The sequence below is a fragment of the Chiroxiphia lanceolata genome, chromosome 10 (assembly GCF_009829145.1).
Source record: "Chiroxiphia lanceolata isolate bChiLan1 chromosome 10, bChiLan1.pri, whole genome shotgun sequence".
NCBI classification, from domain to species: domain Eukaryota; kingdom Metazoa; phylum Chordata; class Aves; order Passeriformes; family Pipridae; genus Chiroxiphia; species Chiroxiphia lanceolata.
In genome coordinates this window covers 7,268,223-7,291,311 of record NC_045646.1, presented here as the reverse complement: position 1 = coordinate 7,291,311, position 23,089 = coordinate 7,268,223, and the positions used below count along the sequence as shown (strand labels likewise).

The following is a 23,089-nucleotide window of genomic DNA, read 5'->3' as shown; positions in this document are numbered from 1 at the left end:
TCTGCATTCCCTGTGGGAGTGAGGTGCAGGTCTTCACCTTGGACAGAGCTGCAAAGAACTTAATAGAGCACAGGGGTAGTAGTTTTTTTAATAAACAACTGTAGAACACATGCATGTAAAGTTTTATCTTGATACAATGTCAATAAAAATGCTCCAGAAACAGAGCATTGATACACAGCTGTGCCCTCACCACACCAGGGCCAGGCTGTTACTCACAGCTGGATTTCAGAGTTTCTCTCAAACCCCCAAGAACACAGGAACAAACACCCCAGCACAGTGGTGGAACTGTTCTTAGTCTTCCCATGACTCCTCTGGCATTACATCTTACATCCATTTCCTGGTAAGATAGCCCTTAGTTACTGGAAAACAGCAACACCTTGGAGCTGAGTATTTCATTTAGTCATGTTAACTAAATGCCATAAAAATACATAAATACTCTGAAAAGGGTTTCTCTTTTAAAATAATTTTAAAAAGTCTAGTTAGAAAAAAGTAGGTGTTGAATGACTGCAGATGGCAACAGCAGAATCTTTTCCTTTTTTTTAAAGAGTCTTTTCATTACTGAAGGCGAGCAAAGAAAAAGGTCTTCAGCACACCTGCCTGGAGTCTCACCTAGAGCAGAACCAAGGGACTGGTCAGGGCATGGTCAAAGCCCATCTCTCCCTGTACTCCCTGAGTCCAGCAGCAGGAGCTCTAGGTCAATCCTGACACCCTGAGCTTCCCCACCCAACCTGCACCAATCCAGTCCAGACCATCTCAGCAAACCTTCCTGTGCCTGGCTGTGACCTGCAGCTCACCTGACCATGGTTCCAGCCCAGCCCTCACAGGCAAAGGGCCATTTCACTGCCCTAACAACTGCAAGAAAAGGTTCATTTTTACTTAACCAATGCCCTCCTGGCTAAGTGTGGTGGCCAGATACCCCTCTATCCACTGCATTTCATTAATGCAGTTTGCCCTCATCTTTCACTGCCCTTTGAGGAAGAGGAACTGCTGCCCAGCACACTGGCACTTGCTTTCCAATCAAGTCAGGAGTCCTTTCCCCATTCCAGAGTTTGTACTTTCCTTCACTTAACAAAATCACACCCACATGGAAAAGCAGCACCCTCCATCCCTGGCTTATTCCTAAGCAGCTGAAAGGAGACAGTGATGACTGTGATAAGCTCTAGCCCTGCATAAGCTCCTGGATGCCAGGAAGTAAGAGTTGCCACTGCTACATACTAATGCAAACCAGTGAGGATTTGGGTTTTTATTGTCAAGTGCCCAAAGAAATTTAGTGTTTAAAGATAATTTTTAACCCAAAATCTGCAAAACAAACGTAACACTTGGAGTAGCACAGCTCTTCAGTCTGGTTCACCATCACAGTCCAAGTTTTACAATAAGTGTAATCAGAGTAACATTTAAAATATAAATCATTTCATGTGGCTCCACAGAGGAGAAGTGTCACCTGTAAAATTTCTACTTTGCCCTACAAAGGATCATTGGGAAGGTTCGCAAGGACATTTTATTTACTCTTTTGAAGGAAGTGTTTTGTGAAGCGATCTAGTTCGTTCTCAAGGTGAATGGCTTTATTTCTGCAAAACAAAAGCAAGGGATTTGCTTCAGTGCAGGAACATCCCGAAACCAGAATCGATGTCTGTGTTTCATTTCTATTCCTCTACTGAGACCCACAGCACTAAGACAACCTAAATGCAGGTTTTTCAAAGGGGTGTGTGGGGCATGCCAGACATTCACCCCACAGTGGTGCTGCATGCCCAAAGCCAGGAGGCAGCAACTCAGAGCCAGAGCAGCCTTAGAGTGGGGGAAGAGAACAGGAAACTATGGCTGAGGCTGCTTCCAAATCCCTAAAGCACCAACTGCTGGAAGTTTCTCCTCTGCAAACACCTACTACAGGCACTAGAACATCAGTATTGCACCAAGTGACTCAACACAGCACAGCTGCTCCCCTGCTCTGCTGTGGGGACGGTGCTTTGGGAAGGTGCCAACCTCAGCTACCTACAGGAGATTAAAATTCTGGAGAAAGGCTACTCTCCCATACACTGAAGAGAGACAAGGGTAAAGATGACCAAAGAAAGAGTATTTTTGGAGCTTTGCTGATTCACCAAGATAGCAGCAAACATTTATTTAACTTACCCTGAGCAGCTCTGGGTATCTCTGCACACCCTTCTGCACCTAAGCCAGCCTAGTTCAGCTCCAGAGGAAGAGCTGGCACAGATCACTGTGAAGGCAGCAGGGCTAAGAGATGCTTTTGGCCAGTCACACCCAGACTTACCTCAGCTGCTTGGAGTTGCTCTGTATGTTCTCCAGCTGATCTATTTCTTTGGAAAGCCTAGCAATTTCTTCTTCCAGGTTTTTCTGGGTAATATCCACCTGCTGACAGAGCCGAGCAAAGGTAGTGGCCATTTCCCTAAAGGGAAAACAAGTTCGTAATCATGATTTAAGGAAGTCTATGATAACAAAAAAAATTAAGAAAACAACTCAAAAATCATGTGCCACTGGAGTGTGCAGAACACAGAAATCAAAGCCTCCAGCTCTTAAGGGATAACAGAATAGCAGAAAGCAGGAGAACTGTGCATTTTTTAAATTAGAAAAAGAAACCTTAAACATACCAAATGCACCTCAGTCTACACCAATATCATGTCTGACCATTTTGCATAGAGCAACCACAGGTACAAGCCTGAGATGGGGCTCTGGCTAGACTCAGAGGTGCTGGAGCAGCCCTGTGCCCCAGACCTGCCCACTGAGGCACCCCATCCTACTTGCCCCCTTAGCCACATGCTCCCAACCCCATTTCCAAGACTCCTCCTTACACAAACAGAAAACAAACCCAGTTACCACCCTGGGCCAGCACCCAGGCTGTCCCCCAGGAGAGGAGACATCCTCTCCCCTCTCTACTTCACCTCACTGGAGCATTGGTTTGAGTCCAGCTCTTCCATGTCCTCACAGAGACACACAGCTGCTGGACACGGGGATGAGTCTCTCCTCTGCTGAAGCTGAACTCTGTACTAGTAAAGTATTCCCTGAGCTACACAGGAGAGGTGTTCTGCACCCTGGGGCTTAGGTCTCATCAGCAGGCCTAATTTTCTGAAATAATAATTTAATCAAAATAAATTGTTTCAATGAAAGAGTCTGAGGGAGACAATCAGCCAGACATTACTTTGCAGAGACAGGTGGGGAAAGATTTGGGAAAAAGAACACAGAAAAAAAATCCAACAGTTCAGAAAGGCTGTCAAGTTCCTCTTCTGCAGTGCAGAAGAATCAGCACTGGCTACTCAGAACTTGCCCATCCCAACCCCTGGGGCAGAAGCTCTGCTCACCCCTACAGGGACTACAAGGGCAGAACAATCCACTGGAGCAAACTCCCACATCTCCACCATAAGGTGCTGGACAAAGAGAGTCACCATCTGCAGAGCAGCTCACACAGCCACACACAGAGATGCAGCTATTGGCCTTTTCAGGTGGTAATTTTAAACTCTCTTCCAACTCCCTCATAATAAATGCCAAGGGACACTAAAGGTGCCTCCCCTCACCATGCACACCCAGTCCCCACAGCCCCGGGGTGACAGACACCTGTCCCAGCTTGGGGACAGCCCGTGTGACACTTACTGCTGCACCTGGTGGCTGCAGTTGGCGCTGGTGAGGCTGACGATCATCTGCAGCTTCTCAGTGGCGTAGTTCACAAACTGCTGCTTGAAGGCTCTCTCCTTCGCCCGCGTGGTCCAGGTCAGCCTCTCGTACAGGTACAACAGCCCGTACATGCTCAGGGAGAACGAGATCAGTTTCCAGCCTACAGTTTTCCAAATCTGAAAAGGAAAATCTTCTTCAGCTTAAATAAACTGCCCCAGAGAATTAAATCTAATTCCAGCCATTTTTAAAAAAATCATCTGTGGCCCCTTTCACCAGATTAGTTTAAGAAAATATATTGTTTCCATAATATTACTGCAGAGCAATACAGCTACATTCCCATGAGCTGGCCTCACTGGCATGGAGAATGTGCAGGTTACAGAAGCCTTACTGCTCTTTCATGAAGGAGGAAGCAAAGCTCCCACTAAATCCAAACTGAATCAGTTAAATCACCATTTAATTCAGACGCTGAACACAGATCTATGGTATAGAGAATATGCCCAGCTTTCCTCAGAGTAACTAAACTGATTCTCTCACTACAGACTGACTGTGGGTACCCAGGGCACTGCATCTGGCTCAGTGTCAAGTCCATGACAGGCTCTGTGCTGCACCCCAACCAGACAGACCAGCCTGGCCTCTGCCATCCCTTCCAGCACAGGGAATGCTGCCAGTGCTACTTGCCACTCCGCCAACAACGATGATGCTCATGGAGGTCCGAGAGGTCAGCGAGGCTAAACTCAGTACCAAAGGAACCATAAAGTCATCCTGGGGCACATTCTCTGGAGTTACAGCGGGAAGGCTGGCGGCAGACGGGGTGGTGGCTAAAGGACGAGGGATCTAGAAGATGGGAACAGGGCAGCCTGAGTAAAAAGCATCAAGGAACGACACAGATGGGGTTTTGTTTTATTTTCATACATTCAGGGTTTGATCTACTGAAAGAAAACCTTCAGCACAGAAACCTGAACCGGACTCCTGAGGAGCAGTGGAGGCTTTGACATGTCCTTGCCCAACGGACATGGGGTTAAAATAAGGGTTTCTATGTAGGGCTGGATCTAAGGATCCAAAAGTTACGAAGGGAACAGGCTATCTAAAGGGTTTAATCCAAAGAAAAACAAACTCGTGTTACAGCTGCAGAAAGTTCAGGAGAGGTTTTTAGTTCCATTCTAACCCTGAATATAATCCAATAAAAACAACCCTCACCAAAAATATTTCAAACAAAGGGCCTAGGGGAAGGCAGCAGCAAGCATGTAAACAGCACAGGCAAAGAGTAAAAATCATTATATTCTCATCAAGGTAAAACAAGGCACACAACGGCAGCCCAGGCTCCGAAGCACTCACTTGTAGGTTTGGATCTACTAGTCCCAAGAGTACTTTCTGAGCTTGTTTAGGACCTAAGAAACGGTTTACAAGTGAAGTCCATCCCAAAGAAAAGTGGAACATGATATCCTCTTGAAAATCTGCACACAGGCTATGACAGTTTAGATCATAGCTAAGGTCAAACTTCCTGCATGGAATTAGCAAGTGGAGCTGATTCTGAGCACTAGAAGGCAACAATGGTTTCAGATTTTCTAGAAATAAAAACAAACAGTAAAGATTAATTAAAAGCAGAGCATATTCACAAGCAGCATCCTTGCACTGCTGACGAGCTTTGTCAAGAATCTGAACTGACCACTTCATTATTTATTTATTTATTTGTAAAATCAATGGCATTTCAGCAGGGATGACCCCAACAGAGCAGGCAATTTATTGGTCTACGAAAACAGTAATGAAAATCAACTCACCAAGAAAGCACTGCTGGAAAAAAGGGCAAATTAACTGAAAGACCTCTATCAATGGTCAAAAGATAAGGACAGACTAAGAAAGAATTGATTTATCCAGCAGTTCTGTGGTGCCATACAGAAAAGGCAGCACTATTGCATTAAGAGGACAGAAGGGTTCACGTAATTTCATGATCTTGCTCTGAATCTTTATTACCAGGAACAGATCAGTAGAGAAGGATGTGCAATAAAGTTACTACTTATAAAGACAAAGGAAAGAAAAGGGAGTGCACAAGTCTTTTGTGAAATGATCTGCTTTGCATTCAGGATCTGGAGGGACCTAGGGAGAGGATTATACTGCAGAAACATTTCCTAATAATTAGTGTATTTCATATGTCTGTTGTGGAAGCCAAAAGTTTAAATGGGTTTGTAAAAGGATTAGACAAGTTGCCAGAGGACAGGTCCATTGCTACTTGCTTAAGCCATTAATCCAGATGCAGTATCTCGGCTCAGAAGTCCCTAAAATGGGGAGGGATTGCTATATTTACCCTGGTTCATTGTTCTTCTCCCCCAGTATCTGCTACTGGTCAGTATCAGAGTCAGGGCACTGAGCTGTACACTCAGTCCTGATCTACGCTGGCTTTTCCTTTATCATTTATGGCATCAATGTTAAAATAATTTTCTTTATGATCATGATTTAACAGCGAGTTTTCTTAGATTGTCTTCCTTTAAGTGAAAAGTGTTAACAGTTCTCCTTCCTCCTCTTACCAATCATCTCCTGCTGAGACTGGTGCATTGACTGATTGACTTCACTGGAGCAGCGGTCAGCCAGGTTCTTCCCCAAACCGTCTTCTATATGTTTGTTCAATTCCTGAAGTTTTATAGAGAACACATGCTCACCAATTTGTATTTAACTCACTTAATTTATACTCAGTTACATTATACAGAGCACTGACACGTTGCACACTAAGCACTGTTCCTTACAGTGGGAAGAAAAGCAGGTTACCATGGAAATACCATGCTTTCCAACTGCACATCAAAACCTAACTGAAATGACACACGGAAGACTCTCCTGTGACTGCAATCATTAAAGGGGCACATGGAAAAGTCTGTACTTCCAATAACCTGTGACACTGGAAAGCCACTGAACAACTACCTACTGCCCTACAAAGCCTTTACTGTGTCATTTGATGGGGGCCAATTTCACTGCTTGGCAGAGACAAACTGCTCCCACCAAATCCTGTGAGGGGCCTGCTCAGGACACTCTGTTGAGCTGGGACAGCACAGACTGTCCCGAAAACACAGTGTTCCCAAGTGATCCAACCAGGCTGGAAGAGGTGGGAGCTATGGCAGTCACTCATCAGCAGCAAAGTCTGAGCATAAGAGCCTAACGAGGATGTACAGGTCTTAAAAACACTAAGTTTGAGGAGAAATTCACAGAACTTCAAAAAAAGTCCCAGTCTTTATTAAAAGCATTGGGTATTTGCAAGCTTATTTTATTTTTGGATGTATTAGATTTTAGATGTAGTGAAAATTATTTATGCTAGGTCTTTATTTACTGGAAGTGAAGACTACAAATTAGGAGCCACTCTACTAAAAGGACAGTTGAAACAAAAATTAATTTCTTTCCAAACACAAAGCAGAAAATATTTTTAACCTTTTCCAATTTGAGGTAGAGATATGCATGTGTCAGAAAGCAAAAATCTTGCAATGCCTAAAGTGTCACATAAAATGCTACATACATTATGAAAATACAGAAGTAGAAATTAAGGGAAAGACAAAGAGCTTGACTTCAAAACATGCAAGAAAACTTACTGTCTTGTAGAGCTTCAGCACTTGAGGAGAAGGGTGAAAATCTGAATAAAATTCATCAACTAAAACTGAAAGTCGGCAAATCTCATCAGTCATGGCAGAGGAGACCTGGAAGAACACAAAAAATACTTTAAATATTTAAATGTTTCTCCTACCTTTTCTAGTCATAGTGAAAACAGACTACTGCATGAACTGTCACAAGAAATTATTCAATTATGTTACAGGTATTTTGAGGGCTGGTTTTCTTTTTTTATATTGGAAAAGGAACATACTGGACATTTCAAACATCCTTCATATGATGGGTGGGCTCCTAAAGGAGCTGCCTGACAGAAGAGGCAACACTTGGACATGGGAGGTTGTTCACACTGCCATTACTTACTTTGTTTTCGACCTCCTCAGTAACACGTTTGATTTTTTCCTTCGTATCTTCAGTCAGAATGTTCAGCTGGTTTCGAACGAAGTCCAGTCTGTCCTTCTGATCCTCTCGCTCTTCCATGGAATGGACTCTAATGCAGCAGAAAGGAAACCACCATCACCAGCACGTATTCTCCCAGGAATGAAACAAGCCCATACCCAGCTGATGGTTACTGAGCAGCCAGAAGGAATCCAGAGGAACCCACAAGGAACCGTGGCTGACCAAGGCAGAGACACTGCCCCGAGGGGCTGCAACGTGGCTGCACTGACCAAACCTAACTCAAGTTACTGAGTTTTGATGTATTTACAAAACCAGCATTTTGAGTCAAATTGTTATCGCTGTACACCATTGCAACTAAAAAAGGTATGGGGAATCAGAGCTCTTTAACTTAAGTCTATCCTGAATTAAAAAAAAAAAGAGAGTAAATCTGATCAAACTGCTGCTCACCAGCAGCACTCAACTACTCCTTAACAGTGACATCAGTCTGATGCAAAGCAAGGGGGATGTGGCAGAAACCAACCTCAGCACTAACAACTCTCTTCAGAATTCCTTGACCTATCATTTAAGCAAAAATTCCGGAAAATCTAGAGCAGTTCCATCTTGAGGGTCAGCAGAAACAATAAACAGCAATTCAGACTAAGAGGGGTCACCACAGACATTTTGGTAAGTCAACTGACAGAAAGAAGTAGAATATCAGAGAATTTTCAAACATTTCACAGCATGTTTTCATGGGATCTGACAATGTGAGAGAAGTCAGTATGTAAACAGTTTGTAAAAGCTGACATATTCGGGAGGATGAGTGTTTGACAGCACAGTGGAGTCTGCTGAAACATAAGGACACACTATTGACAGGCAGAAAGGAGATGTATGGGAAGGATTAAACGTCACAGCAAATTCACTGTGTATAACAGACAAAGGGTAGCAACAAAAGTGAGGGAAAACCCCAGACTATGCAAACCTCAAAGGATACATGGAACTATCAGACAGAGCAGACAAGCTGCTATCATTAGCACTACAGGATTACAAAAGCAAAGAGAAAATACAGATATTTAAGGATACAATCTGGAAAGGGCCAGAGACCAAGACTCTGTTAGTTTGGGCTTGTCTCAACCCTGACAGTATTATTATCACTTGCAAATTAGTGTCCACATCCTCCCATTTATTTTCTCAGTGTTACTGTTAACAGCAAACTTAGGTTAAACAGGCCCAAACGTCACCTCTGACATGCTGCATACAGCTAGAAAAATTTAAAATTTCAAATATTTCTGAAAAAAAGATTTGAAAACCCAGCGATTGCAAGTCAGTAACAAAGAACAACAAAGTAAAACCAAGATCACTGTATGGAAGTTGGAGACCAAGGACAAGACTGAGCAAGTCAACAGTGGTAAGACTGACACACCAGAGAAGTTTTCTGTTTCTTACCAAGCAGGAAAAGTGAATTTTAAAGTCCACAAATGGCCCAAGAAAATCACCAGCACAGAAATGGCTCCTCAGAGGATCTGGACAAACCAAAGCCAACCAGCCCTCCAGCCCACCTACCTTTTCTCTGCTGCTGCCACGTTTATGGTGTCCATAATGTTTTTCACAGTATCTATTATCTGTTTAGCTCTGATAGTGTGCTGTTCAAACTTGGTTTTCACGGCTGACTGCGAGATACACTCCTGCGAGGGGCCCAAGCCACAACACATTACTGCAATTCCATGCCAACACACTCAGGAATTTCACTGTCAGAAAGCACATGCTGCCAATTTTACCAAGAACTTAAACCAATGGGAAATAAAAAGGGAGAAAGTATAGAGAAATTAAACAACAACAGAACTGAAATCTCAAATGAGTCTATAGCAGCGAATCTGCCTTCGTGTTCATTCACAGTAATGTGCAGAGGTTTTCAATCTTTTAAAATAAATCAATAATGTAAAGAAAGAAGAAAACTGATGAATACTTAAGATAAATCTATCTCTTTCGAAAATTTTCCAAACTATCTCTTCAGAATTACAAACGTCAAACATGAACACTGGCAATACAGCCTGGCTTGAGTTTTCTTCATTGCAATACATGTTCTCAGTTTCAAGAAGCAGCTTTGTCAATGAAATTTGACACGCTCAGGTCAATACTGACCATCCAGGAATAAAATATATAAGCAGGGACAAGAAACAAGGATAAAAAAAAATTGTTAAGTAGCCCTTAAAATATTAGCTTATCTGAAGATTACTGACGTGTTAAATGAATGAGTAGAGAAAGCTCTAAAGACAGAATTAATCAATCTTGAATACTGAACAGTGATTCAGAAATACAGGACTGAAGAGATATACAAATGTTCAATTTGGGCAAAAGCAAATCAGTTGCAATAAGCCATAAATTCAGACTTCGACTTTTTTTCAAGCAACTGCACATCCTGAGTTATGGAGCCAATTAAATGTCAGAATTCAACCTGCACTGAGGCACCCTGAAGTAGCCACACTTTCCGTGTTTGAGGGGAACAAGGCAAGTAGCCAGTTTGCTTAATCCAGATCTATGGGATTTTTAAATCCTTCCCAATCTGTGGATGCACCTTTCACAGCACAAACAGATTTTGGCTGGTTTTAAAAGCCTTGCCTGTGACCTTAGCATACGCTGTAGTAACAGATTTCAGCTATCTAAAAATAATAAATCAAACCAAAATAAACAAAATGGGTAAAATATTCCCTGTTCCTCGACGAAGCGGATCTAGAAATCAGCAATGAAAGGCCAGAGTTTCATAAATATCAGCACATTGTAAGAGCTAGACTGGGCACAGAGCAAAGAGTCTTCCCAACGTTAGTACGTGGCAGATAAAAGGATGACAGTCACTCACAACACAATCAGAAAATCCAAGTTAGAGCACTAGGAAAAACACAAAGGTTAGTTAAACAACGGGGAAAGATAAGAGGGGGACAGCAGCAGTTTTGCTGTTAGTCTGTAAGTATTTACTGAAACAAAGATAAAAGGTGTGTTTCAACAATGTAACCAAAACCAGTTACCTTCCAGCCCACTTCCAGTACAGCAGGACGGTCATTAGGTGCATAGATTATTCCACCCCTGAGCAGGGGTGGGCAGGCTCACTCAGGCTCTGCCATTCACTCCCATTTACAGCCAGGAGCACTGTTCCACCCTGCCTCCCTCCTCCACTGCTCCCACACCACTTCTGACACCAGTTTTTTTAAGAAACTTGGGAAACACCACCACCTGAGGCACGGTGAGGTTGGTTTTACGTAGGATATCCACTAAGGACTAGCAGTGTGGAGGCACTTCTTTGCTGTTTGATACGGTGTTTCCATGTATCTCACTGTAAAATTTCAGAAGATACCCTTTCTTTCTGTTATTCCACAATATAAAAATTCAGAATTGATCCAAGAATTCAACCCTTTAAGACTGCCTCTTTTCCTCTGCTGCAATACAGCTGACATACAAAGTAGCATTACTTTTTAAAGCTAGTATATGAATCTCTAAAATCTTCATTTCCCCACTGCTTACAAGTGTTTTTAGTAATGCCTGCACCAATTTTTCTTTTAGCAACTTTAAATGCCCTCTGCTTTGCTAAACACCATGTTTCACCTATTTTTGCCCTCACACGCAAGTCTGCATAAATGTAGTTACAAACCTTTCAAAAATAGTCCAATATTCTTCTCATATCATAGCAAACTGGCACTGGTGGCCTGCTTCTAGATTTTGGGGTTTTTTTAAGATTCTAGCTATACTGAGCTCCTATCAGTCCTGGAATGAACAGACTTTCCCATCAACTGACACTAAAATCAGGAGTGTGGAAGTACTGGAGAAGTAACAGTTCCTCTTCTCAGCCCACATGGAAAAGAGGAAGAAGCTGTCCAACTTTAGTGAAAACAGAAGGAGGGTGAGAGAATCCAGGAGGAACAAATCCAGCAGATACAGCACACGTGGACGGGTTTATACACGAGGTGATGAGATTGCTCAGAGATGGGAGCTGGACAGAAGGGTGTCAGAGGTGTTTGGGAAGTCTGAGCAGGGCACCTGGACAGGGACCAGGAGCTAAAGGCAGGACAGACAGACTGAGGAAGGGGAGGGGTCAGTGTCTGACAAGGACAGACAGAAGCATCTGTGCTCTCATCCCTTCCTTTTCACACACTGGAGTGTAATCCAAGAGTCTTGCAGCTCCTCTGTCAGGAAACAGACTAAATGCAAAGTGCTTTAGGCAGAAGTGTTCAGGCTGTACTGAGGGCTGAATTTGGTCTGGCAGTGCACAGAGCAAGGTATCAGTTTGTTCCCAGACTGAACACAAAAAGTTCTACCTGGTGCATGATATTCTTCATTAATACCTAGCCTAGAGCTGGCAAACATAACTGATGACAACAGCATGCTGCTGTCAGCTACTTTATCAGCTCCACTGACAGTAATTTGAGTACCAGGTTTGAAGACTTCAGACCTGGTGAACCATTAAGTATCAGCCTTGCTTTAAAAGCATATAAAATGCCACTATAACTCAAGAAACTGCCCACAAAACCTGAATGTCAAAGAGACTGCAACAGCAGACACTGAAAATTTAAATTGCTTTGGCAATCTTAATATAGCACAGCTGTCATTCTCTTCAAATGGTGGGATCACACTCCTATTTAAAGCCATTCATTGTGATTTCAGGATGTAACACGACCAAGCATGGAAAAACATTACAGAATTCATTCTCATGGTTGGAGGCAGGTGTGCAGCAAATGAAACACAGAATGTGAAACAAGAAATAAGGTTGTTTTAAGGCTATACAGTGCTGTCACATAATTGTTCCTTGTCTCAGCCTCTGACACAGAAGCTTGTCATGGTTATGACCCTGTGATGGATGATTCTCATTGTGGTGGCCAACCTGTGACATCTGATTTACATGTGCTGAGCACTCACAGGCACCACATCATTTAATAAGTAATCATTCATCTTAACATTGAAATATTCCAAGTGTTAAGTGCTTAACTGTAATTATAAGAGATTTTGTCAAAAAAGCCATGGGTACAGCCCATGGCAAAACACGATAATGAATAATAACTGATTTAGAAGCCAAATTTCCACTTTTTTCCTACTGGCTCAAAGTTTCCTACTGTAATTCTAAGGACAAAAACTAGAAACAAAAATGCATGTTTGACTACAGCTGATGACACAAGAAAGAAACGGCATGCCTCCTGGACTCAGGCCCTGCCAGTACTCTGAATCCATCATTTCAACAATTCATCTCTCATAAGAGCATGGATAAGGATTAAATTTAAACTTTAGTCTGACATTTTCTTGCTTATGCAAGACAGAACCAAGCTATTATTTTAAAACCTTTTTGATACACACACATCACTACATAACTCAGTTTTGCTAAGGTCAGATGGGTTTGTTGTAATGCAAGAAGAAATACTTTTCAGAGACAGTTTGATTTTTTTGAATACACTCATACACAAAACCATTGAGGCACGCCCAAGATGCCTCCTTAAGATCTCCAAGAATGGCTTTAATTAATTAGTTATTAAATTCTGCAAATCAAATGGATCCTATCATAAAGGACTCACTCAACTGTCCAGCCAGTCCTACTTCTGCAGAAACTGTAAACTCCAACTATGAATATGGCTAGACTGAGGTGGAAGTGTGGATAGCACAAAGGATGCAAAAAAAAGTAACAGAGCTAAGAGGTACATAATGGTGATAGATTCAAAACTCTGGCTTTAAAAGTGCAAGTAAATATTTAGATTTATGTTGGCGAAACTGAATTTCTTACTAGAAACATTCACCAGCACATGGTTGTAAGTGGTACACACCTTTTCAAGGGCATCATCTCCTTTTATATAGACCATACTGGTACTGAGATCTCAAACAAGAGCTAAGAGCTTTGGTCCCTTCCCTCGCTGAACAATACTCCTTTCCAACCTTGCTGCTCAAGGTGAGAAGAGGTGAAGAGAACACACAGAAAAGGCAAAGCTGCAGATGGTTTAAATACCTTACACTCCTTTGCTAACATGGGTAATGCTCAGTAAAATTAGGTTAAGCATAAGCAAAAGGTACCTCTGCAATAAAACCCAGGCAGTTTAAAAAGCCCATCATAAATACCTCAAATATCTGCTCAAAATGTTGAAATTCCTGGAATCTTGTTTGAAATCCTTCAGCAAGTGCTCCACCTGCAAAACATAATGGACCATAAGGGAGACAGCAAGACCTCACAGCAGTGACTGCATCTTAAATACTTCCGTTTATCAGGTTTTATCGTATTTTTCTGTATCTGAGGAAAAGCAGTTCCTACACACCACTCTCTGGCATTCCTTGGGCCTTCTGTCTCCTGGCACTCAGAACTTCTTTTGCTGAAACAAAAAAGATGCGATTCCTTGCTTCTACAGGATCAATAACTTTGAGCTCGTCGACCAGGAAAGTCAGACAGCGCTCCATGTGCTGCCTCCGCACCTGAGGAAAAGGTAAAAAGCTCATGAGGAAAAGGCAAAAACAGAGCTGTCAACAAATCAGAACAGAGTCAGGAACAGATGCTGAACCACCCCTCAGACAGCAGATGCTGCCAATCCTACTGAGGCAGCAGCTGCCTTTACTCATTTAAACAGAGCTGGGTGCAACAATATTTCCTTCTACAATTGTATTTGTCAGAGATCTCAGCCTGTTACTGGGGTAAACACTTCATTCCCCACATAGACAGAGATAAGTCTCACTGTGGGCTGGCTGCTGTTGGGAGAGCTGAAGAGCACTCTGAACTGTTCACACCTAATGCTGCACTTCACCAGCTACTCTACACAGGTACAGATGTCTGAACTGTACCCTCAGGCTGCATCACCACTACAGAAATAGAAGGTAATACAAAGAAGATTAAAAACCAAGCTTAACTGTGGAAGAATAAGGTTCTAAAGAAGTTTCCCATTGTATTAGCTGCCTGCATATATTGCCACTTGAATTGCAGGCTGCTTTTTGCATGGAACAAGGAATAAGTTATTTTCATTTTCTGACCATGTAACTTATCCTTTTATTAATAAGACAAAGCTAGTGTTTCCATATTAATATGTCTTAATTAACTGTAAACCCAAATAAGAGTCACCAATTCACTCACATCTTCCATGTACTCTGGTTCTGATGCAGAGGCATCCCATCTATTGTTCAAGATGAAGATGTTTGGCTTCGAAAGTCGTTCATTCACTTTATGGAAAAAATGCTTCTCCTAAGAATTAAAACACAAACAGAAAACTCCCCAGACATCCAAACCAGAGTCATACATTCTTCTGTAACAGACTCTGAAGTTAATTCAGCTTTTTAAAAGTTTATCAAAAAGAATTCATCAACATTAACCCCCACAGATATCCAACACAAAATAGGCTTAGAAAGTTCAAGTCATCAAATGCCTTAAAATCAATGCCAATGCTGAAAGTCAAAGACCTTGCAAGCTTCACTAAAAATGGGTACAAATACAAACCAAAAAAACTTCCAGAACAAATAGTTCAGAAAATGTTGGAAAATAAGATCTATTTTTCTGTAAGTCCTTCATATCATTCACTGTCATTTTTTTCCTTCCTTTTTTCACTCTTACCATCTCAAACTCCTTGAAGTACCTCCTTTGATACTTCAAGCCTCCTATTAAAATTTTTTGCACTTGTGTGACACTCAAAGCATTGCTAGGAAAGAGAGGAAGGGAGAAAGAGCACACAAGATCTGTTCAGTTTTTAAGTAAGATGCCCGGCTAAAACTCTGAAGTCTCTCTTATTTGAACTACCAACATGTCCCTGATCACCCTGTCAAATCTGATTTTTATATCCAGAAAAAAAAAACCCATTCTCTAACTGTATTCTTCACATAGGCAACATCAGTTAGAACTACAGAGAAGCTACATTTCCTACATGACAAAGTAAGGCTTGAGTCACAGGAAAAAAGTAATTGATGAATGTCTTAATTTAAAAACTTAGGTGTATTCAGGTCCCTTGCCTGTACCTACCACCCATCATTGCTGTTTTCATAGCCATAATGAGTAATTCATGATGGAGTGAATCCCCACTGAGCACAGCTGAAACACAAGAGGTCTCTGTGCTGCCATAAGCTTTTTCAGGCAGCAGGACACCACCACATATCCTGGACACAGCACTGGAGATCCATTAGTCTCCATCAGCCAGGAGTAATCATGTGCAAACAAGATCACTGCTGCAGAAATGAGAACTTTGTCTGAGGAGAATTTATGGGGGAATATTAGAACAATCATGTTTTTGCAAAACACATCTGTGATAATATGGTAGAATAATGCCAAGTATTCTCAAACCTGTTATGGTAAGAGGCAAAAATAAAGCCTACGGAGGATAAGAACATAGTTGTCACATGCTTTACCTGCAGCATAAACCTGTGTAGATGAAGAAATTACCATCTGCCACAATGCAAAGAAAAATACAAATGCTTTTAAGTAGTTACCTAATTGTTAAAAGCAACTTCATTTGTGTCTACCAGACTGAAAAAAACAAAAAAGAGGAAAGAGCAAGAGAGCTGTTTACTGAGCCCAAACCTCAATCACGACTAAAATCTACTTCCTTTCCCTCCGACAGACATCCTGGACACTGGTGATTTCCAGATGCTAATGAGAAGGTGCTCAGCATCAAGGGAGGATTTATAGGCAAGGCAACCAAAAACCTCAGCATGACTTTAATTGCCAGACTAACCTGTTTCTATTCAGCAGCTTTCGGCCACACCCAACAAGAACAAAGACTGGCCAAAAATCACATTAAAAAGCAGAGGAGCACTTGTGTGTCTGGGTGTTTAGGAGCAGACAAAAACAAAATTAACAGAATCTTCAGTAGACATACAGGCTATTCATCTTTCCTGCATATTTATTATCTCGGATTGTTTTCAGTGGTTCTTTTTCTGAACAAATGAAAGAGATCAAATTTGGGCTTTTCTCTGTTATTCCATTACACCAAAATGAAATCTGGTACACAGGTCCCTATTATTTCCAGATTTCTATACAGCAACCAGATGTTCACTGAAACATTTTTTTCCCGTCTTCCTTTAATTAAAAACCCCCAACAACTATGGTATGCACATAATGTGAACAACTTCTAGATTTTGTCCATATTAAAAGCCAAAGTGTCACTTCTGAGATAATGGGGAATGTAAAGCCATCGTTACATCATATTCTCTCTTTGCTACGGATGCTGCCGGAATTTTCCTTTTTCCCCTCTTCTAAATTACATCTCTTGTATTTGAGGCTTTGTGGATTCAGCTCAGGAGATAGGAATGTCATGTTTTTGAACTCCTTTTATGTTCTCAGATTTCTGCCAAACTATTCTTGTTTGCTAGAATGCAAAGAAATACTGTCTTTGTACATTCCACTCTCTATTGTACTGAAAATCAAGGGAATTCGCCCTCTCCTGAGACAGGAACACATGAGGAACAAGATAGAAATTTAACTTCCTTCACCTGCTTTGTGCATTGTACTGAATTTCTGGATATGAAATACTCTGTAATGTCTTTGATAATACAAGTGTCTTCACGTGACAAATACTGACAAACTGTAAAGCAAGACAAGTACTACAACATCCATTTATCCAAAAAGCAATTTAAATTTAAAGAACAATTATGATCCTCAAGGCACAGCAAGCAAAGCTGGTAAGAAGCTTGGTTCTCCTTTCCCTAGTGAGGGATATATATGGTTTCTTGCCTCCTACCCCCAAATCCTATTCAGAAGATCCAAGTGCAGTGATTCACCTCCAGTAAAGGTCTCAGCTATTTCAGTGATGCAACTGCTGAACATTTAAATGAAGAAGTGTAAAATCATCGCACATCATACCGTGTTCATGAGAGTTGATTCAGAGTTGGCAACCAAGACAAACACATCAGCATCCAAGCAGAACTTGTCAATCCAGCTGTCCAGTTCTGTAGTGACATCTGTGCCAGGGCTGTTGAGAACAAAAAACACAAATTCTTATTTACACAGCAAAGGAGTACTTGATTTTTATAAACTGATAAAAATAGAGTGGGATTGATTAAGGGCCTTGTAAGAAGATACAAAGCTTTATACCTTGAGGCTGCTGCCTACATCAAGCTTAAGGTGAACACAGCAAAAGCCAATTACCCTCTGGCATTTATCAGTCACTTGCTCAGTAGACCATCTACTCATTACAAATGTAATTTCTAATTAATAAGTATTAATAAGCATAATTGCCAAGGAAAGTGACAGGCAGTCCATCAGAAACCCAGAGAGCCTCATAGAATTGTCCCCCTCCTTGTATCCTGACGTTTAGATTTTAATCAGAAGAGACAGTGGTACATAAAATATTTTTTTCAATAATAAAGTCTTACTTTAAAATGATATGATATGCAAGCTGCATATAGATTTAATAAGAAACTAAAATGAAGTTATAACTATGTATTTTATTTAAGCTGACAGCACTAAAGTGAAATATGAGCAATAAGTCATGTTTGCAAACCTAAATTGTTGCTGGTTCAAATTTCCTCAATTTAACAGTAAAGAGATTATTTGCTCCTTCTGTTTTATCAGAATCCAGGCTCTTTTCCTCTCCCTTTACATTTCACCTTCAGCAACCGAGACCATGCAGATCAAATCATGTACCCAAGAAACCAGTGATTTCAAAGGCACAAGATTAGAGACAGAACCAAAAGCACTGCAACTTATTAGAATACACCCTGGGTGTTATTTGGTTGGATATGAAGAAATCATACTTAAAATTTCACTCATAACTGAATTATTCTCAAATTCAATCTATATTGATTTACAAATTAGGTATAAATTACCTAAAAGTCTGAAAATCTATTACTAGGTTATACCTCAGTGGCCAGAAATAAGTTCATTTGACACAAGACAAAGCAACAGTTTTCAGAATTCTTTCAACACATCAACTGTAGGAAATGTCAGCCCAACACAGGGCACACACAGCTGACACTCACAACCACGTTTTGAGGTCACCCACTACTCTGGTATGTAGACACTTATCAGAAGCTTTTAAAAATGAAGTCCAGGCTGCTTTATACTTCACATGATCAGTTTGAAGTGTCTAAAGAGAGGAAATGGGCAAAAGGTTGTTGCTGCAAACAACCCTATTCGTGCTTCCATACTGTTTGTTTTAAAGATAAAGTATCCTCAGCCAAAAGCTAGTCCCTTATTCAGCTCAGTCACAAGACACTTGACTGTTCCAACTGCTACAAGGCCAAAATCAGGGAGGTGACGGCAGGCATCAGTATATTCAAAAGAAAAAACTCTGTACTTTCAAAGAAAAAAAAAAGCTTTTCAATACTTTTGAACCTAAACTAGTCTCTTTTCTAAACATTCTTCTAATGGCTGATTTCTTTAAGAAATCATTTATACACATACCTGTCCACTAAAACCAAATCATCTCTCAGCAGGGCACACTTTGACTTGGGCCAAAAGACGTGGACGAGACAGCCAGCTTTCAAATCCTTATCCATGTGAAGTGCATGAGCAAGCTGATTGACAGTCTAGAAAGAGCATGAAGAGAAGACAAATATGAATATGCACCATAAACAAGTCTGTACACCAGTCTAATTTGGCTCTCAAGCAAAGCTGGACAGGATCTCTCTGGAAAAGGGTAACAGAGTTCATACTTTGTTCTGGTGAATAGTTGAGAATTTTTTTTTTAAGCTCTTCAAGTCCCCAGTGTCTAAAGAACAAGTTGTGCCTTGAAACTCAGACAGGGTTTTCTGTGGAGACACAAAGTGGTGTATTCTCTCCAGGGCTGGAGTGTGTGACACTGAGCATCACGGTGAATCTACCTCAGAGGTTTAATATACCAATGCCAGCAGTTCAGAAAGATAAGCACCATAAGTCCAAATGAGGGGCACATTCCAAATCTTTAACAAGTAACAGAACTTACTCTTACTCCTATAAAAATAAATCACTCAACATATGCTCTCCTACCATAAGACATACATTTAGTTGTTCCTCTGAAATAGCCAAGAAAAATTGCCAAGTAGTCCATTTGTTTCTTCTTCCCTCCTAATTAAGAACTTTAAAATGCAGAACAAGTCAGCCTTACACTTTTGTTAGACTTGAAATGGTTGCTAAAAGACAGACCCTTTGAGGAAAAAATCCTGCGAAAAGCAGTGTGAAATCATTCAAGAAACGTACCTTGACACTCTTCTTTTCATCTGACCCTTCTGTCATAAGATAAGCCTTATCTCCATCAGTCCCTTCCACGCTGAGGAAGCAGTTTGTTGTATGGCCAATCCCACTAGGAAGTACCTTATCCCACAGCATTGCATTAATGACTGAACTTTTCCCACTGCTTGTTCTAGAGGGATAGAAAATAAAAGCCCTTTGAGCAGAGCACAGCAACATTAAACACACCTTTGTCCTGAACTGAACAGCACAAGCTGTTACGGATACAGAGCTCCAGGCCAGCACAGCACAGCTGGCCAGGAAAGAGTGGGGAGTGTGGAATTAAAGGAACTGGTCCCCAACTCCAAATTCTGCAACAACTTGAAGTATTCAGCAAAGTTCTACTTCACTTTAACCCTCTACCCCTCACCCATATATATCTGAGGTTTAACTATTACACAACAGCATGAAGTTACACAGACTGTAATTCATTTTTGAGCTACTTCTTCTAAAAAAAGTTCAGTGCTCCCTGTACGAGACTTAAATTTATTCAAAACATCAGAGGGAGAGGTAAACTCTCCTCTTCCTGCTCTGAACTTCTGCCCTTTGCAAAAGCAACTTTCATTACACACCACAGTTTGTAAATGTATTCAACTCTTAACTTTGTGAAATATCTCAACATAACAAATGTCTTTATTCCAGAACTTTTGAGTTTTTCTTTAAATAACTATTTTTAGCAAAATGAAGGCAAGACCATCGTTGTACACATTGTTTCCAATACAATTATGGAATTTTTAGGACTAAACCATGAAGATTTATACTCCATAAAAATATGCAACCACACGCTTAAACGTAAGCACAGAAAATCAATCTCCCTGAAGGAAAGGGGACTAACAGACCTCATTGTTACTGTCACCCCTTCAAATCATCACACAGATCTATCAGACTAATGATACAACCAACAAGGCAACTGTCTCTATTTCTCTTCAGCTGCTTATACACAGAAACATGAACAGCTCATAGTTCAGTTCCTCAGCACTCATGAACAAACACAAACAAAACTTACCAACAGATATAGCCCAGGAAAAAAATATTAAACAAACAAAACCACCACTTAAAAAAAACCAAAAAAGCCATCCTGGAGAAGATGACAAACTCAGGCCTTACCAAGTCAAATAATGGATCTAGACAGGATAATTATTTTCCAAAGTTTACCAAAGAAAACCATGTAACAAGACATAGGTAAATAATATACAGTCAGGAAACAAGAAGGCACCAAAAAATATTCAGCATCAATTAGGTAATTATGGTTTTATGTACTACATTTCATACAATAATTTTACAATGAAGCACTAATTCCAGTGCATTTCAATTAGAAATACAAACATTAAGCTCTACAAGGAAAAAAAAAAATCAAATTAAGTTCTGGTAATTTCGTTCATTACCTGCCAAAAAATGCCACTTTCATGTGTCTCCGTGAAAGCACCTCACCAATGACTGCCAACTTGTTTTTATATGCTTGTATTTTTGCTAGTTCATCTTCTGTTGCTACATGCTCAAGCTCTGGGTTCCTGTACGTGGCTACACACAGAAAAGAAAAACATAAAAGCAATCATATACAGAGTACATGCTCTGAAGTACAGGGCACAGGTAATCAGTACTCACATGCCAACAAAGATCACTGTGAATTTTAATTACGGTGATAAAACAAACCAAGCAAAACCTCACTACAGAAAGGGATATCAGCCCTTGTAATTTGATAGCTCCACCACAAGCACTTGTGAAGTCATGACATAAATCACTTCATATCAATCACTAATCTAAGTGCTGATTCAGTAACCCTGTGAACACAGCCTGCTGTCCTCACTTGCCCTGCTCTTCGGGACACCTGCTTCCTTCAGAAAGGAAAGCCAGGACCCCTCATGGATACACCAGCTAAGTCGGGCTGTCTTCTCCCCACAAAACTCCAAGGGTGATGAGGAACCAACTCCACATGGTCACACGCCCCCCTCCACGCTGCTAACACCTCTGAGGGTGTGACCAGTGGCTCCTGGCATGACATCATGTTGACCTACTTTCCTACTGAATAATGGGAGAACATGTTTGTCCTTCCTTCTATGCAAAAGAAAACACAACAGGACTACAGGTGGTTAAGCTTTCACCCTCATGGAAAGGAGGCCACGCTGCCAGCAACTTAATCAGCTTTTCACCTATGTAACCATGCCAGGCATTCCTGCCAGCCCACATCGAAAAAGAAAAAAAAGTGTCAAATGAAAAATGTGGCTACTTTTGTAGGCGCGTGTTTATACTAACAGCACAATAACGGGTAACATAATGTACACTGTGATGCTGCAAAACATACTCGAAGCAAAGTTTAAGGAGAAAGCTCACCCTCCACAAACGCTGCCCCCTCAGTGACATAGTCCAGCAGCTGGTCGAAAATGGCAGTGATGGTCTTTTTGGCCAGCACGAAGTGCTTCAGCGGGGAGACGGAGCCTTCTGCCATGCTGCTGCTGCAAGGGAAGGTGTGCAAAAGTGACCAAAACACTCGGCACCCCCAGCTTATGAAAAGTTACATACAGCCATTGAAAAAAACCACAAAACCAAAGAAAGGGCCAAAACCCCCAAATCAAAGCCCTGAACACCAACGAAGGGCAGGACGCTCAGTCTGCGCTGTTCATGCCTATCTCCTGCCCTCATCACACGCGCCGAGAGCGGCTGGCGAAAGTTCGCACCGATCTGGATCCGTCCTGGAAACATGAGACTCTTCCCTCATCAAACGCGGCTCCAGCCTCCGCACCGCCCGCGGGTCAGCGCTGTGCTCCAGGCAGCGAGGACGGGCCCTGGTCCCTCACGGAGCCCGATGACCTCGGTCCATCACGGAGCCCCGGCTCTCCCTGCTCCCTCACGGACCCCGCTGCCCCCGGCCCCTCACGGAGCCCCGGCTCTCCCCGCTCCCTTACAGACCCCGCTGGCCCCGGTACCACACAGAGCCCCGGCTCTCCCCGATCCCTCACAGACCCTGCTGGCCCCGATCCCACACGAGCTCCAGCTCTCCCCGCTCCCTCACGGCCCCGGCGGTTCCCGTCTCCGCCGCCGGGACGGGCGGACGTCACCCTACGTCACTTCCCTTTCCTCCTCCTCCTCCTCCTCTGACCCGCTGTCAACCCGCCTGAGGCGCCGCCATCTTTACTGCGGGCTGAGGGCGCCGCCGCCGCCATCTTGAGCGCGGGCGGGTCGCGAAATGGAGCCGGGCAGAGTCCGGGAAACACCGGGATAATCACCCAGGGATCGAGTCCACAGCACCACGGTTTGATCACAGACAGCTTCCAAGAGCTAAAGAGCACCGATAATTCATGTATTTGATAGAGGAGCATTAGAAAATGAGAACCACAGTAAAAAATCGGTGACAATGAGCATTATAGAGAC

The 23,089-nt window shown here is 42.0% G+C and overlaps 1 protein-coding gene across 5 annotated transcripts; it reads right to left on the bottom strand.

Annotated features, from left to right (window-relative positions):
- Positions 1-63: 63 nt before the first annotated feature.
- Positions 64-22,799, bottom strand: MFN1 (mitofusin 1). Of its 5 annotated transcripts, none has more exons than XM_032697584.1 (18): positions 22,682-22,799; positions 22,052-22,173; positions 21,106-21,241; positions 19,691-19,853; positions 18,917-19,041; positions 17,375-17,483; positions 14,663-14,770; positions 13,860-14,013; positions 13,666-13,733; positions 9,142-9,263; positions 7,567-7,693; positions 7,191-7,295; positions 6,144-6,246; positions 4,957-5,186; positions 4,300-4,455; positions 3,601-3,797; positions 2,267-2,401; positions 64-1,568 (listed from the first exon to the last, which is right to left on the bottom strand). In XM_032697584.1, exons 2-18 carry the CDS (start codon positions 22,164-22,166, stop codon positions 1,499-1,501), a joined length of 2,223 nt encoding a protein of 740 aa, XP_032553475.1. In that variant the 5' UTR covers positions 22,167-22,173; positions 22,682-22,799; the 3' UTR covers positions 64-1,498. The 5 variants fall into 5 exon arrangements, with proteins under 5 accessions (XP_032553475.1, XP_032553480.1, XP_032553479.1 ...); XM_032697589.1 differs by having other exon boundaries at positions 22,697-22,713; XM_032697588.1 differs by lacking the exon at positions 22,682-22,799 and adding an exon at positions 22,628-22,646.
- Between the last annotated feature and the right edge of the window lie 290 nt (positions 22,800-23,089).

Coding starts and splice junctions, on each gene's coding strand:
- MFN1 (XM_032697583.1), bottom strand. CDS start 22,436: ATGAGGGAAGAGTCTCATGTTTCCAGGACGGATCCAGATCG. Junction 13,734..13,859: donor CCAAGGAATGCCAGAGAGTG/GTGTGTAGGAAC, acceptor TATGTTTTGCAG/GTGGAGCACTTGCTGAAGGA. Junction 3,798..4,299: donor TCATCGTTGTTGGCGGAGTG/GCAAGTAGCACT, acceptor TTTCCTTTTCAG/ATTTGGAAAACTGTAGGCTG.